Below are 17,509 nucleotides of genomic sequence, written 5' to 3' on the forward strand. Positions count from 1 at the left end.
ATATATATATATATATATATATATATATATATGTCATAGTATGTCTATTTACAAAGACAGACATTGACAAAGCTCTTCACCAACCAATGCACTATTTTCTTGGACAACGCAGGCAATATATTCGATCCACAAGGAGGTTATCGGATTGGTCTCATAAATCATTTTGAAATTTTGAAGGCATTTAATATAACATTTCATTTCCTATTTTCTCTCCTTTTCTCTATTTATCTCTCTCTCTCTCTATCTCTATCTCTCTCTCTCTCTCTCTCTCTCTCTCTCTCACTCTCTCTCTCACTCACACACACACACACATACACAATGTGTGTGTGTGTGTGTGTTGGGGGGGGGGGGGGGGGGGGGGGGGGGGGGGGGAGGGAGGGAGAGAGAGAAAGCGGGGAAGGGAACATGACAGGGAGGAGAGGGAAGGAGCATACCTGTCTCTCCTTCCTCTCCTCGTGTGTGTATGTGTGTGTGTGTGTGGGGGGGGGGGGGGGGGGGGGGGAAGAGAGAGAGAGGACATTCTAGGAAGCTTGTGGAACGATTTGCTCTACAAAGCGATGGCGTACGTCGAAGGAGGTAACATCAAATCCAGGCATTCTTTGTTGAGATTGAATATCTTTTTTTAACTGTTCCGGGGCATCTTAAACGTCATCACAGCGTTCTTTGCCACCATGTTTTCTCTAGACGCAGCAAATGGTTATTGAAAAAAACGCTCAGACAATAGATCATCCAGAGGATGGGGTGGTGGGCCAGGTGGTGGTGGACCTCCTGGTGGTCCTAGATTTGAGCCTCGCCCAAATCAAGGTCCATAGGGCTTGTTGAATGTGCGAGGCAATGATCATAATTCTCTTCCTACATGTGGATCTTGCTGTGGTGGCTAATTGACTATGGTGCACTTGTGATATCATACTTGTAGACCCACATGTTTTCACCAAGTTGGAATATTCTCTAATGTACAATGTAGTGGCTGCACTATGGGTGGTTGTACATTTCTTTCATTTTAAGTGTGCATTTTACTATCGGTCCTCATCTTACATAGCTTTAAAAGAGTGCCACTACTTTTTTGAGCTAGAGAGTTGTTCCGTATATTAACATTTTAGTACCCATAAGTTGACAACTTGAGAGAGAGAGAGAGAGAGAGAGAGAGGGAGCGACGCGGGTATACCTGTTTCGCTAGAGCGTTGAAACTCAGATCTGAGATCTAAGTTTTTGGCGCTCTCAGATTTTTTTTTTACCTTGTCGGTGTCGCTATATATGAGTGTCGCTATGCAACAAATAATATAGCGATGGGCATAGCGACGCCGTGGATTTTCACATTTGAGCGTAGCACTACTAGCATCGCTAATATGAAGAACCTCTTGTAGTGATTTATGCTTTCCTATATTGCCTTCGGGCCAACCAGCTCCTCAAAATAGCCAAATGTAACTAGAAGGAGTCTTTAAAACCTGTTAAAAGATTCCTATGGAGGAACAACATCAAAGCCTCATCGTCATGGAAATGGGCAAAGTGGAAAATTATGCCTTGACCGGTGGTACTCCAAGGTGGCATCGGAATTCTCAATCGTGTTGTCCATGTTGAGGCCCTGTGTGCCAAATTGTGGTCTCAATTGCAAAAAAAGACCAGTCTTGGGCTATCATGACCAAGGATATGACAAACAAGGCAAAACTTTGCTCTAAAGGTGGTCAGTGGAAAGAAATCAAGGTGCACAACAAATTATTAGCCCTCGAGGTTGTCTAGCTTGAGGTTGGGTGGCATCACGGGAGAGCTAGTGTCAAAATGCAATAGAGAAACAAGGGTACTGGAATGGGGTGAATTAAGTAGATATTTTCACAACTCCATCTTGCACTACTCCCTTGGCTGTCTAAAGCTGCTGGTGTAATTTTGAACCCGTATTAGAGAGAAATTGCAAGGAAGATGAACAATAAAGGACTCGAGCGGTTGATCCACTTCTGGGACAAAATAAAGTGTTGTGACCAGTTGGCTACCCAATTTCAAGTCAATGGTACTGAGAAGCTACTTGTCACTAGAGTTATAGAATGCCTGGAAAATATTCTGATGATGCCATTGGAAAGCTTGGAAATGTCCCATGAGTAGCCAATCCTTTAAACCTCATACCAAGGGCATCTACCATGCGCTAATGCACGAGGTTGATTGGTTTGCTCCTCTCAATAAACAGTGGAAAAAACAATGGTCGGAAGCTCGATAGGTTGAGGTCACAAAGAAAATTTGAAAACCATAGTGACCTCATTTTATGAAGATATTTATGTGGAAGGTGTTGTGGAAGGCTTTGCTGACAGGCATCAAGATTCAGGCATGTGGTATTGCGCTAGTCAATGGATGTTAAGGGTGCAGATTAGTTAGCAAAGACCTCGCCCACCTTTTCATGGAATGCCCGGCAATTAGAGGCATGGCAGGGAAGGTGTGCAAATGGATACAACGAGCGTGGAAGATAAGGTGATCCATGCCGTGGTGGGAAATAGTTTTGAAGTCCTTTACTTCTTATCTATACTCAAATTGTCAGATATTGTTCCTTCAGTAATATCTGGAAGGTCAGGAACTACCATGTTTTTTACAACAACCTCTCTTTGGCTAGCTTCTCAGAGATTGTACAAAAAAGTAATGAGATAATTTATGTGATAGGTAAAATCCAAAACTTGGGTGATTGTCTTAGGGCATTCCTCACCATCTGATCAAGCCTTGTTGTGTAAAGCGCTGGACTTTTGGTAATAGTATGTTAGTGATGTAATCATCTGCCCCTCAAGGCTCGGCATGAGCTTGAAGTTGATTTGTATATTTCTTGGTAGCATTCTAATACAATTACTCAAAATTGTGAGTTTTGCAAAAGAAAAAAAAAGGAACCACACCCAATAAGGATACATCTTACATGATAACATTTTGAAAAAAAGGGATCAAGAAAGAAATGTTTCCACCAAAACCACCCATTTAGGGACAGATTGTACCTCAAATTTTGCATAGTAGTTTTGGAGACCTCATGACCAAACAAATGATTTCGCAAAAACATTTTTTAAAAAAACACGTGTGTGTGTGTGTGTGTGTGTGTGTGTGTGTGTGTGTGTGTGTGAGAGAGAGAGAGAGAGAGAGAGAGAGAGAGAGAGAGAGAGTTTTCAAGTCTGATGATGCCTAATGGTACTACATTAGCTAGATCTCAATTTTGTGGTTTTGTGGTACAAGCTACTTTATACTGGTTCATTTTGTTTAATTGCAGCTTCAAAATTCGCAAGGATGCCCAAACGGGTATCCTTACTTTAAAAATACTTATATAGCAAGTATAAGTGTGACTGTATGCTTGGAAATATGCATTTGTATGGGTCTTATATCTACATTGATGTTAAGAAAGGCTTTCATTGTGAATTGAAACACTATACTCAATTATTTAGTTTTGATCTGATTGGATTTTTATTTCATTCACGTCAAGCTATCTCCTTAGATATGACAAGTTGCAACCCATTTCAAGATGAGAAACAATTTCAAGTCGAAATTTGATACTCAATAATTTGCCCCTTGGAAAATTTGATGACAATGTCAATTGCGTATATAATAATTCAATCCAATAATGTTAGCGTTTTTTTTTATTTTTTTGAAATTAATAAAATGGCCTTTTAAGAAGGATAGGCATATATAGATATATATATAGTTTGATGAATATAGATATGTCAACATTAATAGCAATGTGATGTCAATTGAAGCACAATCTTTGATATTACAAAGCCTAAATCTTTTTCACATACATCACCATAAGTTTTTTTATATGTACTCACATGCTACAATTAATGATTACCTAATGAGTACTTCTTACATTTTTTCCTTTGTTATGATGGTGTTAGGATTATTTGACGCTTAGAAATAAGGACAATTCCATCAAGGTATATAGATATAAAATCATGCTAAATAAATACAAAAGCAAGTTTTACTACACAACAAATTTAACCATAGTGTGTTTTCAAAGAATCATACAAATTAAAAACTTATATGTAAAGCAGGGGTATAATGATTTTTTCACAGCTACAACTCATAAGCATGAGAAGGGAGGGTCATAATCACCATTCCTAGTAGTAAGCAGGTGGTGGTTTTCTAAAACTCTTTGTTCGTAGGTGCCATATGTTGGTGATGAAAGAAAAAGGGAGGTGAAGACTGGAGGGGACGAGAAAGTGGTTTTTTCTCAACACTCACTGGGATAGACATATGTCTCCATGGGTGAATGTGTGCGCGTGTGTGTGTGTGTGTGTGTGTGTGTGTGTGTGTGTGTGTGTGTGTGTGTGTGTGTGTGTGTGTGTGTGTGTGTGAGAGAGAGAGAGAGAGAGAGTGTGTGTGTGTGTGTGTGTGTGTGAGAGAGAGAGAGAGAGAAAAGAAAAATGAATTCTCTATTTTAAATGGTGACAAAAGCAAAGATGGTGAGCTTCTTAATCTCCTTTTTGCAATATTACAAGGGCCAAACAAGACCATCATTAGCTCGATGAGATAAGAGCTATTAGAGAGGCTTATCAAGATTTTAACACAGGGCTGTAGTATTGTCTCCTTCTTGAATTTGACAAAGGGACATGGAGGCTCAAAAGAGGCTGCCCTTTTGTTGGGCGCCCACTCACTGACTCTTTGATCTAGGGATCTTCTTAATCTCCGTTTGAAATATTACAAGCGCCAATCAATTAGGCCATCATTAGTTCAATGAAATAAGAGTTATTAGAGAGGCTTATCAAGATTTCAACATAGGGCTGTAGTACCAACTCCTTGAATTTGACAAAGGGTCCTAGGCTCCCTAAATGTCCTAGGAGACTCAAAAGAGGCCCCTTTCACTTTGGCCCCACACTCACTCTTTGGTCTAGGGAGTTAAATTTTGAAAGGCTATGTGTTTGAAACAACTCCAGCATAGGCACAAGAACTTTTCTCATGTAGGAAAAGAGAGCCTTTCTCAATGTTTTTCATACAATGCATAACATCATGAGCTTCTGCTCGGGAGGCACCGCATACCTAGCTAGGTACGATTGGGGGCAGGGGACCCCGGCCCCCCCACCGGGCCGGCGGTCCCCTGCCCCCCATTGTACCTAGCTAGGTATGCCGTGCCTCCCTCGCAGAAGCTCATGATGTTGAGGTAAGTCATAATGTGAAAATTCTTGTGAGAATCTGTCCAAAACTTCTTGTGAGGTATGAGAGATAGCTAATCCTCCAAGGGGTGGAAAGTAGGCCGCCCTTTCATGGACCCATGCACTCGATCACTTTTTGGTTTAAGGAGTTAGAACTCAAATCCCATCCAAAGACTAGACATATGAGAAGATTACCATCCAAAGATCATACGATGAAGTGACCTAAGTCTTTCAATCAAGAATTTTATGCAAACAAATCCCCTTAGAATTATATTAAGCTCAACTCATAATAGTAGAGGATTCTTGATTACCTCTATCAAAGCTTGCCTTTCATAGATGACTACCTTCCAATGTAAAAAGAGAAACGGCCAAGTTAAAGCACAAAGAAGCAGCAAAAAAAAAAAAAAAAAAAAGACTCTCAGAGGGACAAAAGTTACGACAATCTTAAATTTCGTTAAATTGCAATTTTTTTCTACTTGTAAGTTGCACACAGCGAAGGAAGGTCGAAAATGTGTTAATTAATTTGCGCATTTAAGGAAACCGCGCTTTGATATCATGTTTAAAAGATGCATAGAAAAGATGAACATAGGAATGATACACAAAAACTGCAACTCCAAAATATGTAAAAGATTCACATTAAATGATGCATATATAGAAGGGACTTCATATATAATCTCAACAAATACATTATACAGTTGCTTTATTTTCACTAGCACAACAAAATAAGCATAACAAAATTCGCTTGAGGGTATTAAGATTTAGTCTTTCTTTTGACATGTTAAGTTTGACTTGGTCATCCTTAATTAGGACCATGGGTGCATAGCCCTGGTCGTTCTTCTTGTGCACTTTTTTGGTGTATGAGGGGAGCGGCCGGGAGTGCCCAACCCGACTCCTAAAACAAAAGAAAACTTGGTCATCTGTTGATAAATTGATTACGTTTTTTGTTTTATGAAAAAAAGCACCCACTCTGGTCTTTACCTTGATTATTTAAGATCGATTTGGAGAAGGGAGCGAGGCTAGCTATGCCATGTGGCCACATGTGATTGGGCTGCTAAATGAGGATGTATAGAGAGAGAGAGAGAGGCTTTACAAAAAAGAGAGCGAAAAGGAAGCGATCGTAGTTTTATATATATCGCAGCACTGTACTCCTCGCCTAGCGCAGAGAGAGAGAGACAGAGAGAGGAAAGTACTTAGATGGTTCTCGGTGGGTTGCGTGACTATCAGGATGACAAGGCTGATATAGATGTGATCCTCAAGTATCAGACTGATGAAGCTGGTCTACTCGTGGCATATGGAGAGCTTCGTGACAATGTCCACCTCACTGCAAGTGACATGGATGAAGAAGATGACGGTGCTGGTGATGATTACCTGGAATTTCAAGATGAGGACATTGACAAGATCTGATCTGTGAGAACAACATACTTTTTTGAGTGTGTTGAAAGCATGTGCCTATTAACTTGGGGGCCATATCTAGGAGTTTCTGTCAAGGCTTTTCATGTATGGTTTTTCTGCATGTTGGGGCTTTTACTGGAATCCTTGATGCTGATGGAATTTTGTTCCCACACATACGCTCTTTTATGTGATTTCTTGTCACAAGAACTCTGTATGTATGGTCTTCATTGCTTCAATATATTGCAATGAAAGTATTTTGTCCAGACAATTAAGTAGCTCAAACTAAGAGTCCGTAGAGAGAGAGAGAGAGAGAGAGAGAAAGAGCTAGTAATGAGATATCATGGACGGAGGCTGCTCCTTTCGTACAGAGGTAACTTTCTGCGTGTGAAAATGTGTGTATAACAATCAAGAAGGCAGCAATTGTGCATGTGAGAATATTTCCCAAATGCAGGATCAACAGGCTGCCTTCGTTTCGGAAGACCTGCACCTTGTTGCCAGCAAGCAAATGCAGGAGCAATTAGCTCACGACGCTACCTCTAGCACAGTGCTCATTGTTCTCTGTGGCAAGGCCTCCTGCACAATATCATGGCATTCGGCGCCTTCGCCCACGACCACATTCCCGTCCAATTGCTGAGAAGATATAGCAGCCTCCACTCTTCACCACCTTCAACGGCGTCATGGAGTTCTTTGTCCACGACAACCCAATGTGTATGTTGTCTTTGCTATCCTCCAAGTACGAGAATTATCTGTTCTGCATCTGCTTCACCCCCCACACGTAGCACTCTCTGATCTGCCCCCCTTGCTTATCTCCCTCTATTCACAGCATCTCCCGCAAGTGAACACCGGCTTCTTCCTCCTCCCACGCCTTTATTGATGGTGGTGTCTCCCCTATGCATCTCTCCCACATCTCTTATACTCATGTGCCACCATACTTGCACGTAAGCAGTGGCTTTCCATATTCGCACGACCACTCCACCATTGACAACGAGTGTAGCAAGCATGCAAGTTGTTGCAATGGCGCCAACGCCTGGCTGAGTATTTTGACTCTATATACAAAACGCCGCATCTACAATATGTCAACAACATCATCAATGGAGCAGCGCAAGGGTTTTTTATCAAGTTCAGCGATGATCATCACCGCCTTCAATATGCAGCAGATGATCGTTCAACAAATGGAGGTGGTCATTATTCTAATTTCTGATCAACATATAATGGCACAACTTATGCTAAGTCCAACCTCAACAACGCCCCCGCTGATCATGTGTCTGAATGGTTATATTGTGAATAACAATAGTGGCGGTGCCTCCCCTATGCATCTCTCCCACATCTCTACTCATGTGCCACCAATATATTTGCACGCAAACAGTGGCTTTCCAGATTCGCACGACCACTCCACCCCTTACAACGAGTGTAGTAAGCATGCAAACTGTTTCAATGGCGTCGATGCCCCAACTGAGCATGCTCACTTTGTAGACAAAATGTTGCATCTACAATATGTCAACAACATCATCAGTGGAGCAGCAAATGGATTTTTGATCAAGTTCAGCCGTTTAGGATCAAGAGCCATGGATGATCATCACCGCCTTTAATATGCAGCAGATGGTCGTCCAACAAATGGAGGTGGTCATTATTCTAATTTCTGATCAACATATAATGGCAGAATGCTAAGTCCAACCTCAACAATTCCCGACCTGCTGATCATGTGTCAGAATGGTTATATCGTGAATAGCAATAGTGGCGCTTATATGTGCCACTTGAATACGCTTACTGTTTGGAACAGCGTGCACTGATTGCGTGATATGCACAAAAGAAGTAGTTTTTAGCGGATGTAAATCGAGGGTCTCTCTCCAGATGCAATCACCTACGTATGCATCTTGAAGACATGTGTCTCCACGCAAGATGTGGATGTGGATATGTGTCTCTATGCAAGATGTTGATGTGGGCACAAAAAAATCACAATTGTATTGTTAGTCAAACGCTATTGATAAAGGATATCGTACTTCGCACTGCCTTGGTCCATACGTATGCCAAACACTAATTGCAATATATGCACAACAAGAGCAAGGCTGTTTTCAACGAATGCAAATTGAGAGCCTCTATCCATATGAAATCACCGACATGTGAAACTTGAAGGCATGTGGCTCTATGCAGGATGTCGATATGAGCTTTGGAATTCACTCTAATATTGTTAGTCTCGGGTTGTTGCAAATACATGTTGTGCTTCTCAACGCCTTGGTCGATATATATGCCAAATGTGGTGTACTTCAGCGAGCACAGAAAGTGCTTGAGGACATTCTTGTGTGGAGTGTCGTCTGCTGGAGTGCATTGATTGCGGGATACGCGCAACAGGAGCAAGACCAGAAATCTCTAGGCTGTTTTTAGCGGATGCAAAGCGATAGCCTCTCTCCTAATTCAATCACATACTCGTGCATCTTGAAGGCATGTGGATCTACGCAAAATGCTGATATGCGCATAATAATTCACACTGATAATTTTAGTCAGAGATTGTTGGAAAGATGTCATGCTTGGCCGTATTTTGATCAATATGTATGTCAAATGGGATGCCCCAAAGACTACGACTTTGTGTATGTGTGCATGTGAGCCTACGAACGAACGATACGATAGATTCAACATTGATCGACATGTTTGCAGAAGTCGCAGAATGGATGACGATGGTAGAATGTATATTGGTGGGAAGGTGGAAAAACAATGTAAGGAAGGTCTACAAGCGGCTCCATCCAAGATTGTGCGTTGATCCACACGACCGATACCAAAGGTATACTTATATTCTGTATTTTGATTTCCTTTATATGATCTCAAAAGTACTTAGATTAAATCATGTATACATTAAAACAATAAGTTTACATCATTTTTATTTAAAAGATTGTAGATGAGGGTGACAAATGCTGAAGAATTTTTGTGATGTCCAACAAAGGGACACGTCGACAATACGCCACAGCAAGGCACATGTCTTCATAAAACATTGGTAATGAGTTCTTCCTTGTAAAGCTGTAGTATTTTTACAATAAGAAAGTCCCTCTAACATTGGAGGAGAAGCATAAGTCCCCCTTCAACACTGAAGGGGATAAAAGTGGCGGGGGAGGGGCACGCTCCCTACGGTATTATTATAAATGTGGAGAACAGTGCCAACTCCACACCATACATATGTATGGTTTTTTCTTTTTTTTATGGACACAAGCATCGTAAATGCACGAAATGCATCTCGTTTTGTTTTTATTATAATGTTGATTTGTTTACATTCATACATCTTTTCATGCAAAATCTCATTCGTGATGTGAGGTCGTAGAGCTTCTGGTGAAAGCTTCGAGGAGATATGTTAACGAGCCATCATCACAAACTATGCCAAGAGCTAAGAGCCACACCATTATCACTTTTTGAATTCTTACCATGTGGAGAGTAAAGCAATTAATCAAGGCAAACTAGTTCTTTTAGAATGTTGTGAATGAATGAAGTTCTTTTGAAATTAAATCTTAGACTGAGTTCACATCACGCGGCCAAAGAAAAGCTATTGTGATACGCACGAATCAACTCATGCCAAATGGATCTTGCTATTTACATCAAGCGGAGGCAACCATTTGTTTCGCTATCACATAGTGGAAGAAAAATATCTCTTCTCTTCCGACCCCTTCACCCAAACCCTCTTCCACTAACGTACTCTCCACGTGAACATGAAAGTTAGCATTTTATATAAATAAAGATTATTTTTTTGTCTTGTACTTGCACTTCCATCTCTCTCTTATTTTCACATCCGGTGGCGGAAGCAAACTCCCATTCCCTCTTCGACCCTATCTTTTGTGAACAAGTAGGCAGTGGAAGAGTGCATTTTAGGGACCATTTTCACCTCCCCAATGTGAACGCAGACTTAAGAAATTTTTTGATTCCCTCGCCTTTGTCATGAGTCCTCTCTACTTATTGTGTGTGTGTGTGTGTGTGTGTGTGTGTGTGTGTGTGTGTGTGTGTGTGTGAGAGAGAGAGAGAGAGAGAGAGAGAGAGAGATCTAAGGGGTTGTGTCAATATATACACAAGAGATATAATTCTCTCTCTTGAGTCTAAGTAAGTATGTCATCTCTCTCTCTCTCTCTCTTAATATATTTATATATATATGTGTGTGTGTGTGTGTGTGTGTGTGAGGGAGAGTGAGAGAGAGAGGAACTCCCTCTCTCTCTCTCTCTCTCTCACACATACATACATATATATGTGTGTAGGAGAGAGAGAGAGAGAGAGAGAGAGAGAGAGAGAGAGGAACTCCCTTTCTCTCTTTCTATATATTTATGAGAGAGAGAGAGAGAGAGAGAGAGAGAGAGAGAAAGGGAGAGGTGTTGCAAGAAAACGAAAGGCACAAGGATCCCGTAGGTAGGGGGTGGGAGAGAAAAGGCACTAATTGGAGACCAAAATTTACGGCACTTGCGCTCGCAAGAAACACGAGGAGGACTTGAAATGATTGCAAGAGTTTGACATATGTGGGGAACATTCAACACCCAGAGCCTACGTCTGCAATATGGGACTCGGCTATGCTGTACATGGTATCAAGAATCGAATGCTCACTTAACTTTTGCAACGTGTGATTAGAAGCAAGGGTTGATTAAGGATGAGATGCGGCTGCCAAGCAACATTTAGAGGAGAAGCTTGCAATTGTGAGAGGCAAACTTCTGCGTGGATGTCTATATTGGCGCAATGAAAGATGCGACTCTCTCTCTCTCTCTCTCTCTCTCTCTCTCTCTCATGAGATGTCGCGAGAGCAGCCGCCGCGTTTGAAATGATCAACACTCTCTCTCTCTCTCTCTCTCTCTCTCTCTCTCTCTCTCTCGACGACACGAGAGCAGCCGTCGCGTTTGACATAATCAGCATCTCTCTCTCTCTCTCTCTCTCTCTCTCTCTCTCTCTCTCTCTCACAATCTATATAATTATAAGTTAGGCTTTATGGCAAACTTGGATATCTGCTTCACAACAATTGGCTCTGATCAGAATTTTATAAAAGAATGGCGCCCTTTTACCGTAACCCTAACTGTACAGCTTCTCCTTTACGGTTATCCATTGTTGCAATAACGATGCTCGCGATTAGCTCTCAAACATACAACTACAGTCCAGGCCTAGCCGCCGCTGCCACCACCTTAATTGACTACAAAGATGCCCTTTCCAAGTCTCTCTTATTTTTCGAGGTGCAGCGATCGGGAAAGCTCCCAGACAATCAAAGGGTGGCATGGAGGGGGGACTCCGCTCTCCTCGACGGCAGCGACCAAAACGTACGTTATAATTAATCCGTCATCCATGCTCTCTCTCTCTCTCTCTCTCTCTCTCTCTCTCTCTCTCTCTCTCACACACATACACAGACACACACACACACATCCATTCTTCTCTATTTGGGCAGGTGGACTTGACGGGCGGCTACTATGACGCTGGGGACAACCTCAAGTTCGGCTTTCCCATGGCTTTCACAGTGGCGGTTCTATCATGGGGAGCTCTTGAGAACGTTGCAGGTTTTCAATCCGCCTCAGAGCTTGTAAACGTGCGGGAAGCCATCCGATGGGGAAGCGACTATCTCCTCAAGGCTAGCGCAGACGTGCCCACGCGCCTCTGGGTGCAGGTAATTATGCACTCTCTTGCGTAGCACATTTGGAGTTCCAGACTTGATCTAACATGATATAACCACTCTCTGCAACAGGTTGGCGATGGTGACGCTGATCATCAGTGTTGGCAGAGCCCTGAGACCATGAAGACACCTCGCACGGCCTTCCAAATCAATGCTTCAAACCCAGGGACGGAGGTGGCCGCAGAGACGGCTGCCGCTCTCGCCGCAGCCTCTCTCGTTTTCAAACACGTAGACGATGACTACTCTGCGGTTCTGCTGACGAGAGCAACTATGGTGCATGCAAAATCCCTATAATGTTACCTGCACCCTTAATCATGCATGATGCTATTCCTATAATTGAATGCCTTTCTTGCTGCTTCAGGTGTTTGAGTTTGCCGACAAATATCGAGCCTCAAATACGGGGGAATGCCCTTTCTACTGCAGCTACAATGGCTACGATGTAAGACCTGCTTTTGTTCTACGAAGGCGCAGCAGAATTAACTGCACGCCAGAGATTATATATGTGATTAGATGTGAAAATCTTTCTCTTCATCTGGTATGACAGGACGAGCTTCTGTGGGCTGCAGCATGGCTGCTGAAGGCAAGCTGCGGCGCCGGCACGAGTAATGACTACCTTGGTTATCTTAGAGAAGCGATGGAGCAGAACATGATTGTCAGCACGGTCGAATTCAGCTGGGATAACAAGCATGCGGGCGCTGCTGTTCTAATTCTAGGCATGAGTGTAAGCTAGTGTGGGGAATATCAAGGCGCATGTGGCAATTTTCGCTAAGTGAACGTGAGCAGACGTTCGTTACTGAGGATGTATTATGCATGGCTGCAGAACTTGTTTGGAGGAGAGAGAAGTACGCTGATGAAGGCTGTGAAGGAGAGGGTTGACGATTTCGTGTGCGCCAATCTGCAAGGAAACGCGCTTACGCAGGTCCAGAAAACGCCAGGTGCAGTAGTTCTCGATAATTTTCAAACGAATTTTTCACCTAAAACCGATTCAAATGGGAAAAAACGATTTAACAATTTGCGGTCAATGGGATGCACGCAGGGGGGCTGCTGTACCTCAGAGAGTGGGCCAACACGCAGTACGCAGCAGGGGCAGCGTTCCTGGCTACAGTCTACGCTGACTTTCTCCTGCACTCAAAGCAGAGCTCAGTCAGCTGTGCAGGAACACTGTATAGCGCGCAGGATCTGACGAACCTTGCTCAGAGCCAGGTAAGCTGGTTAATTTCAAATTTTACTTTGAATTTGTTCCTACCATCCAACAATTTTACTGTAACCGCTGCTGCTATAATTTGATATATAGATGGACTACATTCTGGGAAACAACCCCCTGCAGCTGTCATACATGGTGGGATTTGGCACAGCATGGCCGACGCAGGTGCACCACCGGGGAGCGTCCGTTCCCACGTGGTACAATCCAGCGGAAGCGGTGTCGTGCGAGGAGGGCTACCGCCTCTGGTACCATAGCGACGATATCAACCCCAATGAGGCGGTGGGGGCCGTCGTGGGCGGGCCTGACCAGTATGATGCCTTTCTTGACCAGCGCTCCAACGCGGCCCAGCTGGAGCCCGCCACCTACATCAACGCATTCTGCACAGGCGTGCTTGCTCGCCTTCATCAGCTTGCACATGCTGAGATCAGCAGTAATTAACACCAGCAAATCAGCGCCCAATTAATTCGTCCAATGTCCCGGATTGAATTTTTGAAGGCTTCATGATTTTGACTAACGATTCGAGCCTCACAAATCGTGTAATTAAATTCATTTGTTCATACTTGAGTAGGAAGGAGGTAGCATTCCTTGCTACTTGCTGTAAGTTCTAGTGCTCACCAAAAACATTTTGCTAACCAATGGAAAAAAGGGCTCGATTGTTCGACTCTGGCGTCCTGGGCCTTTCTACACCATGGTCCAAGGTGTTCTCCTATGGCACTAGGGTGTTCTCCTATGGCACTACCGACCACCTGTGTGGCTTTTCCCTCCCCCCAATTCTTGATTTAGCCCCATTGTACATATGCTGGTTTTTTCATTGGGAGAGTCTCCCATCATGGTTGTTGTAGCCCTCTTTTGAAGAGGTGGTTGTAGCCCTATAGGCAGTTTCAGTAACTAATAGAAGGATCTTTTTCTCGGAAAAAAAAAAGGGCTCGATTGAAATTTACCTGATTTCTAATTTCCCAATATTTGGGATATTTATCACTAAAGTTTTTCCCAATTTTAACACTAAAATCCTCCAAATTTTGTCGGCTGTTTTCAAGGCAACCTTCCAATTGATGTGGAATTTTGAATTTGTCTTTTAGAAAAATACGTTAAAGACCGGTTTTCTGCAAGCTCTTGATGCCAATTTTTAATTCCTTGGGTTTATGGGTTTTTTTTAAACAAGAATTTTAGAAAAGTTATGTTAAATATCAAAACAAACAAAACGAAAGCATTAACTGTTGGAATTAGGGTTGCAGAGAAACGCACACAGCTTGGAGAAGACGAAGGAAGCTCAAGGCACACAATAGAGAGTGTGTTACTTCGTGTGCAATGGAAAGATAGATAGCCCTAGAGTGATGGGCGTATATACAATTGTCAGGAAAAGGGTCCTGTACCCTAAGAACTAGGTTAGTCATGGACTACGGCCAAGGGTCGGGCTAGGCAGTGTGGACAGGGGATCCGTCTAGGGCAAGGGGCTAAGAGCCCGTCTGTATAAAGGGAGGCTGGGAGGAGGATCCTAGAGTCTAGTTCCTAGTTCTTACACTGGTATCAGAGCCTAGGAGTCTCTTCCACTCTCTCTCTAGGCGTGGTCTCTTGAGGTCCCTAAGAGCAGGCTCCTTGGGTGAGAATCGTTGCTTTTTTGGGCCCTTTCCGTTTTTAGCCGGTTTACTTGCTAAATCGGGCAGACCTTCCTGTTTAGGACGCAAGGCTATGGTGCATGAAAATCGGAGCTCTTGGGCTTGGAAGGGGCGCCATGGGGAGATAGAAGGTTGCGCCAGCACCTCTTGGCCATAGCCGGCCTCGGTATTCCCCGCCATCAACATCTCTCTGCTCGCAGAAGGCAGCGCGCTGCCTGTGAGCTTTGGCTTCAATAAACCACGCCATATTCACATTGGTGAGGCCCTTTGGCCATAAAACTTAAGCTTTGGCCACTACAAGCGGCCCTTCCCACATGCAAGGCAGCGCCTTCGTGTGTCGGCAAGCCTCCGGTGAAGCAAGCCCGAGCAACTCAAGCAAGAAAAACTCACATCGACTCTCCCAAGGTCGGACTACGCTCCGTAACTGCAGAAGATTACAGCACCTGCAGTTTTCTTTTTTTTAGCAACGACTTCAAGAGTCGTTCAAGCGACGACTTCAAAACAACATACGAGTCGACCATACACGGTAAAGCTTCAACCGTACACGGTGAGGAGTTCACTTTCAATTACGCTTCGACTCAAAGATAACGCTTCAACCATATACGGGGCGGAGTTCGATTACGTGCTACGACGATTCACTGCTACGATGTGGAGTTAGCTATACTTTGCAAGTGCTACCAACATCAGGTATTTTTTCTGAGTACTTCTTACACTGCATTGTGTAGCCATGGATTCGGATATCAACATGACATTCGATTTTGAGCAAAGTACTCCCGATCCTACCAAGGACGGCTCGCGGCCAGATACTCTCAAGGAGAGTACCCGCGACCCTACAGCAGGAGAAGATACTTACGAATTGCTCGATATTCAGGAATTTCGTGCACTTCAAACACGCATGACAGTCATGGATGAAAATTTTAAGGCTTTAAGTGAAAATGTTACTAAACTTTCCACTTTGGTCATTCAATTGATGCAACAGCAGATTAAGAGTCCGGTTGACACCCACATGCATGAGCACGTTGGAACACAAGGGCAAGGCCCAATTAATGAAACACTGCATACTCTCACTACCAAAGAGGTAGATGATTTGTTGAAGAATTTCAAACCACCAGTTTTCAAAGGCGAAGACCGAGACCGCAATAAGGATGCAGTGAACATCTTTCTCAGTAAATGGGATGGAATTCACGCCTTACAGCGAACTCCGGATGCAGTAAGAGCTCTACAAACGAGCCTAACCCTGGAAGTCAAGCCTACAAATGGTGGATGTCTCTCAAGGAGAAGAACATCATACCACAGAGTTGGAAAGCCTTTGAATCAATGTTTAGCAAGGAATTTTTGCCTACAAACGAGGCCGATCAGAATTGGACCGCTTGGGACACGTGTTCCATGCGCCAATTTCCGTCACTCCTTGAATATATATCTCACTATAGGGACGTCATCCTCAAGTTGGAAGGATTGGATACCTTTCAACAAGTACGACTGACTCCATAACTTAAGAAGTATGTCAAATCTCAGGACCCTAAAACACTTGAAGAAGCCATCGTGAAAGCACATATTCATGATGACCCTGATGATAAGAAAACACATAACAGTAACGTGCCTGCTAGTACACATAGTAACACACGCACTCAGTACGGGCATAATAAAAGAAAATTTATAGTTGTTAATTCAGGTCCTCTCTCCCCTGAGGATTTTGATAAGGCCAAGAAAGAGAAGCTATGTTTTCAATGCTTAGGAAGAGGCCATGGCAAAAACGATTGTCCCAAGGGGAAATCTGCTGCCCAGGGGAAGGAGAAAGCAGTGCACACGGTGCAACTACTGCCTCTCGAGTCTTCCTCCAAGTTCGCTACAGTGGAAGTAACACACACTGAGGTGGTGCATGAATGCTGTCTCACAGCTTCCATGTGGCAACAGACCTTTGGACCACATGAGTTAGTACGTATGCACGGATATCTGCAAGGGCACAAGGTGCGCATCTTGGTAGATGACGGTGCTACACACAATTTCATCAATTATGGATTGGTGAAAAAACTCAAATTGCCTCAAACTCTGAGTACCCACCGCTACAAGGTAGCAATGATGAATGGACATGACAGTGAAGTATGGGATACTCAATGCCGAGCTGTTCCATTGGAACTAGTCCAAGGGTTCTCTACTTTTTTGGATTTTCAAGTTATGAACATGGAAAGGGTTGATGTGGTTCTTGGTAGGGAGTGGTTGCATAGCCTAGGACCATCACTAAAGCGTAACTATGAGCACAACAGTTTGATGTTCGATTCCCATGGCACACATGTGTTGTTGTTAGGAGAAAAGTATATACCATCATCACCACTGATTTGTACTACCAAGCTTGTGCAGCTCATTTCTAATAATGAAATAGAACATGTTTTTTTGTGTTACTCACTATCTCATTTTCTTCTAACATTGAGTCTGTTGAACATTCCTCAACGCCGCATGCTTCTCTCTCCTCTATGCCACCAAATTCTAGTTCTACACAAGCAAACGTTGCAAACCAGTTACAAAAATTGTTAAAGGAATTTAAAGATTTTTTTCCTGATGATTTTCCATCAGGTTTAACACCGACATG

General features: G+C 43.2%; 2 protein-coding genes and 2 pseudogenes across 2 annotated transcripts; 3 read left to right on the forward strand and 1 right to left on the reverse strand.

The window, feature by feature from the left end:
* The first annotated feature begins 557 nt into the window (after positions 1–557).
* On the forward strand, positions 558–945 carry LOC147420797 (uncharacterized; annotated as a pseudogene).
* Positions 946–6,293: 5,348 nt separating this feature from the next.
* LOC147420798 (eukaryotic translation initiation factor 1A-like) lies at positions 6,294–6,506 on the forward strand. The gene has a single exon (XM_086504699.1). It carries the CDS (start codon positions 6,294–6,296, stop codon positions 6,501–6,503), a length of 210 nt encoding a protein of 69 aa, XP_086360825.1. The 3' UTR covers positions 6,504–6,506.
* A 507-nt stretch (positions 6,507–7,013) lies between these two features.
* Positions 7,014–7,557, reverse strand: LOC147420799 (uncharacterized; annotated as a pseudogene).
* A 3,471-nt stretch (positions 7,558–11,028) lies between these two features.
* LOC147420800 (endoglucanase 20-like) lies at positions 11,029–14,232 on the forward strand. Its single transcript, XM_086504110.1, has 8 exons — positions 11,029–11,755; positions 11,881–12,096; positions 12,175–12,375; positions 12,464–12,541; positions 12,647–12,823; positions 12,923–13,037; positions 13,139–13,305; positions 13,397–14,232. Exons 1-8 carry the CDS (start codon positions 11,492–11,494, stop codon positions 13,742–13,744), a joined length of 1,566 nt encoding a protein of 521 aa, XP_086360236.1. The 5' UTR covers positions 11,029–11,491; the 3' UTR covers positions 13,745–14,232.
* The last annotated feature ends 3,277 nt before the right edge of the window (positions 14,233–17,509 follow it).

The sequence above is a fragment of the Adiantum capillus-veneris genome, chromosome 28 (genome assembly GCF_014529385.1).
Source record: "Adiantum capillus-veneris isolate H3 chromosome 28, ASM1452938v2, whole genome shotgun sequence".
Lineage (NCBI taxonomy): Eukaryota > Viridiplantae > Streptophyta > Polypodiopsida > Polypodiales > Pteridaceae > Adiantum > Adiantum capillus-veneris.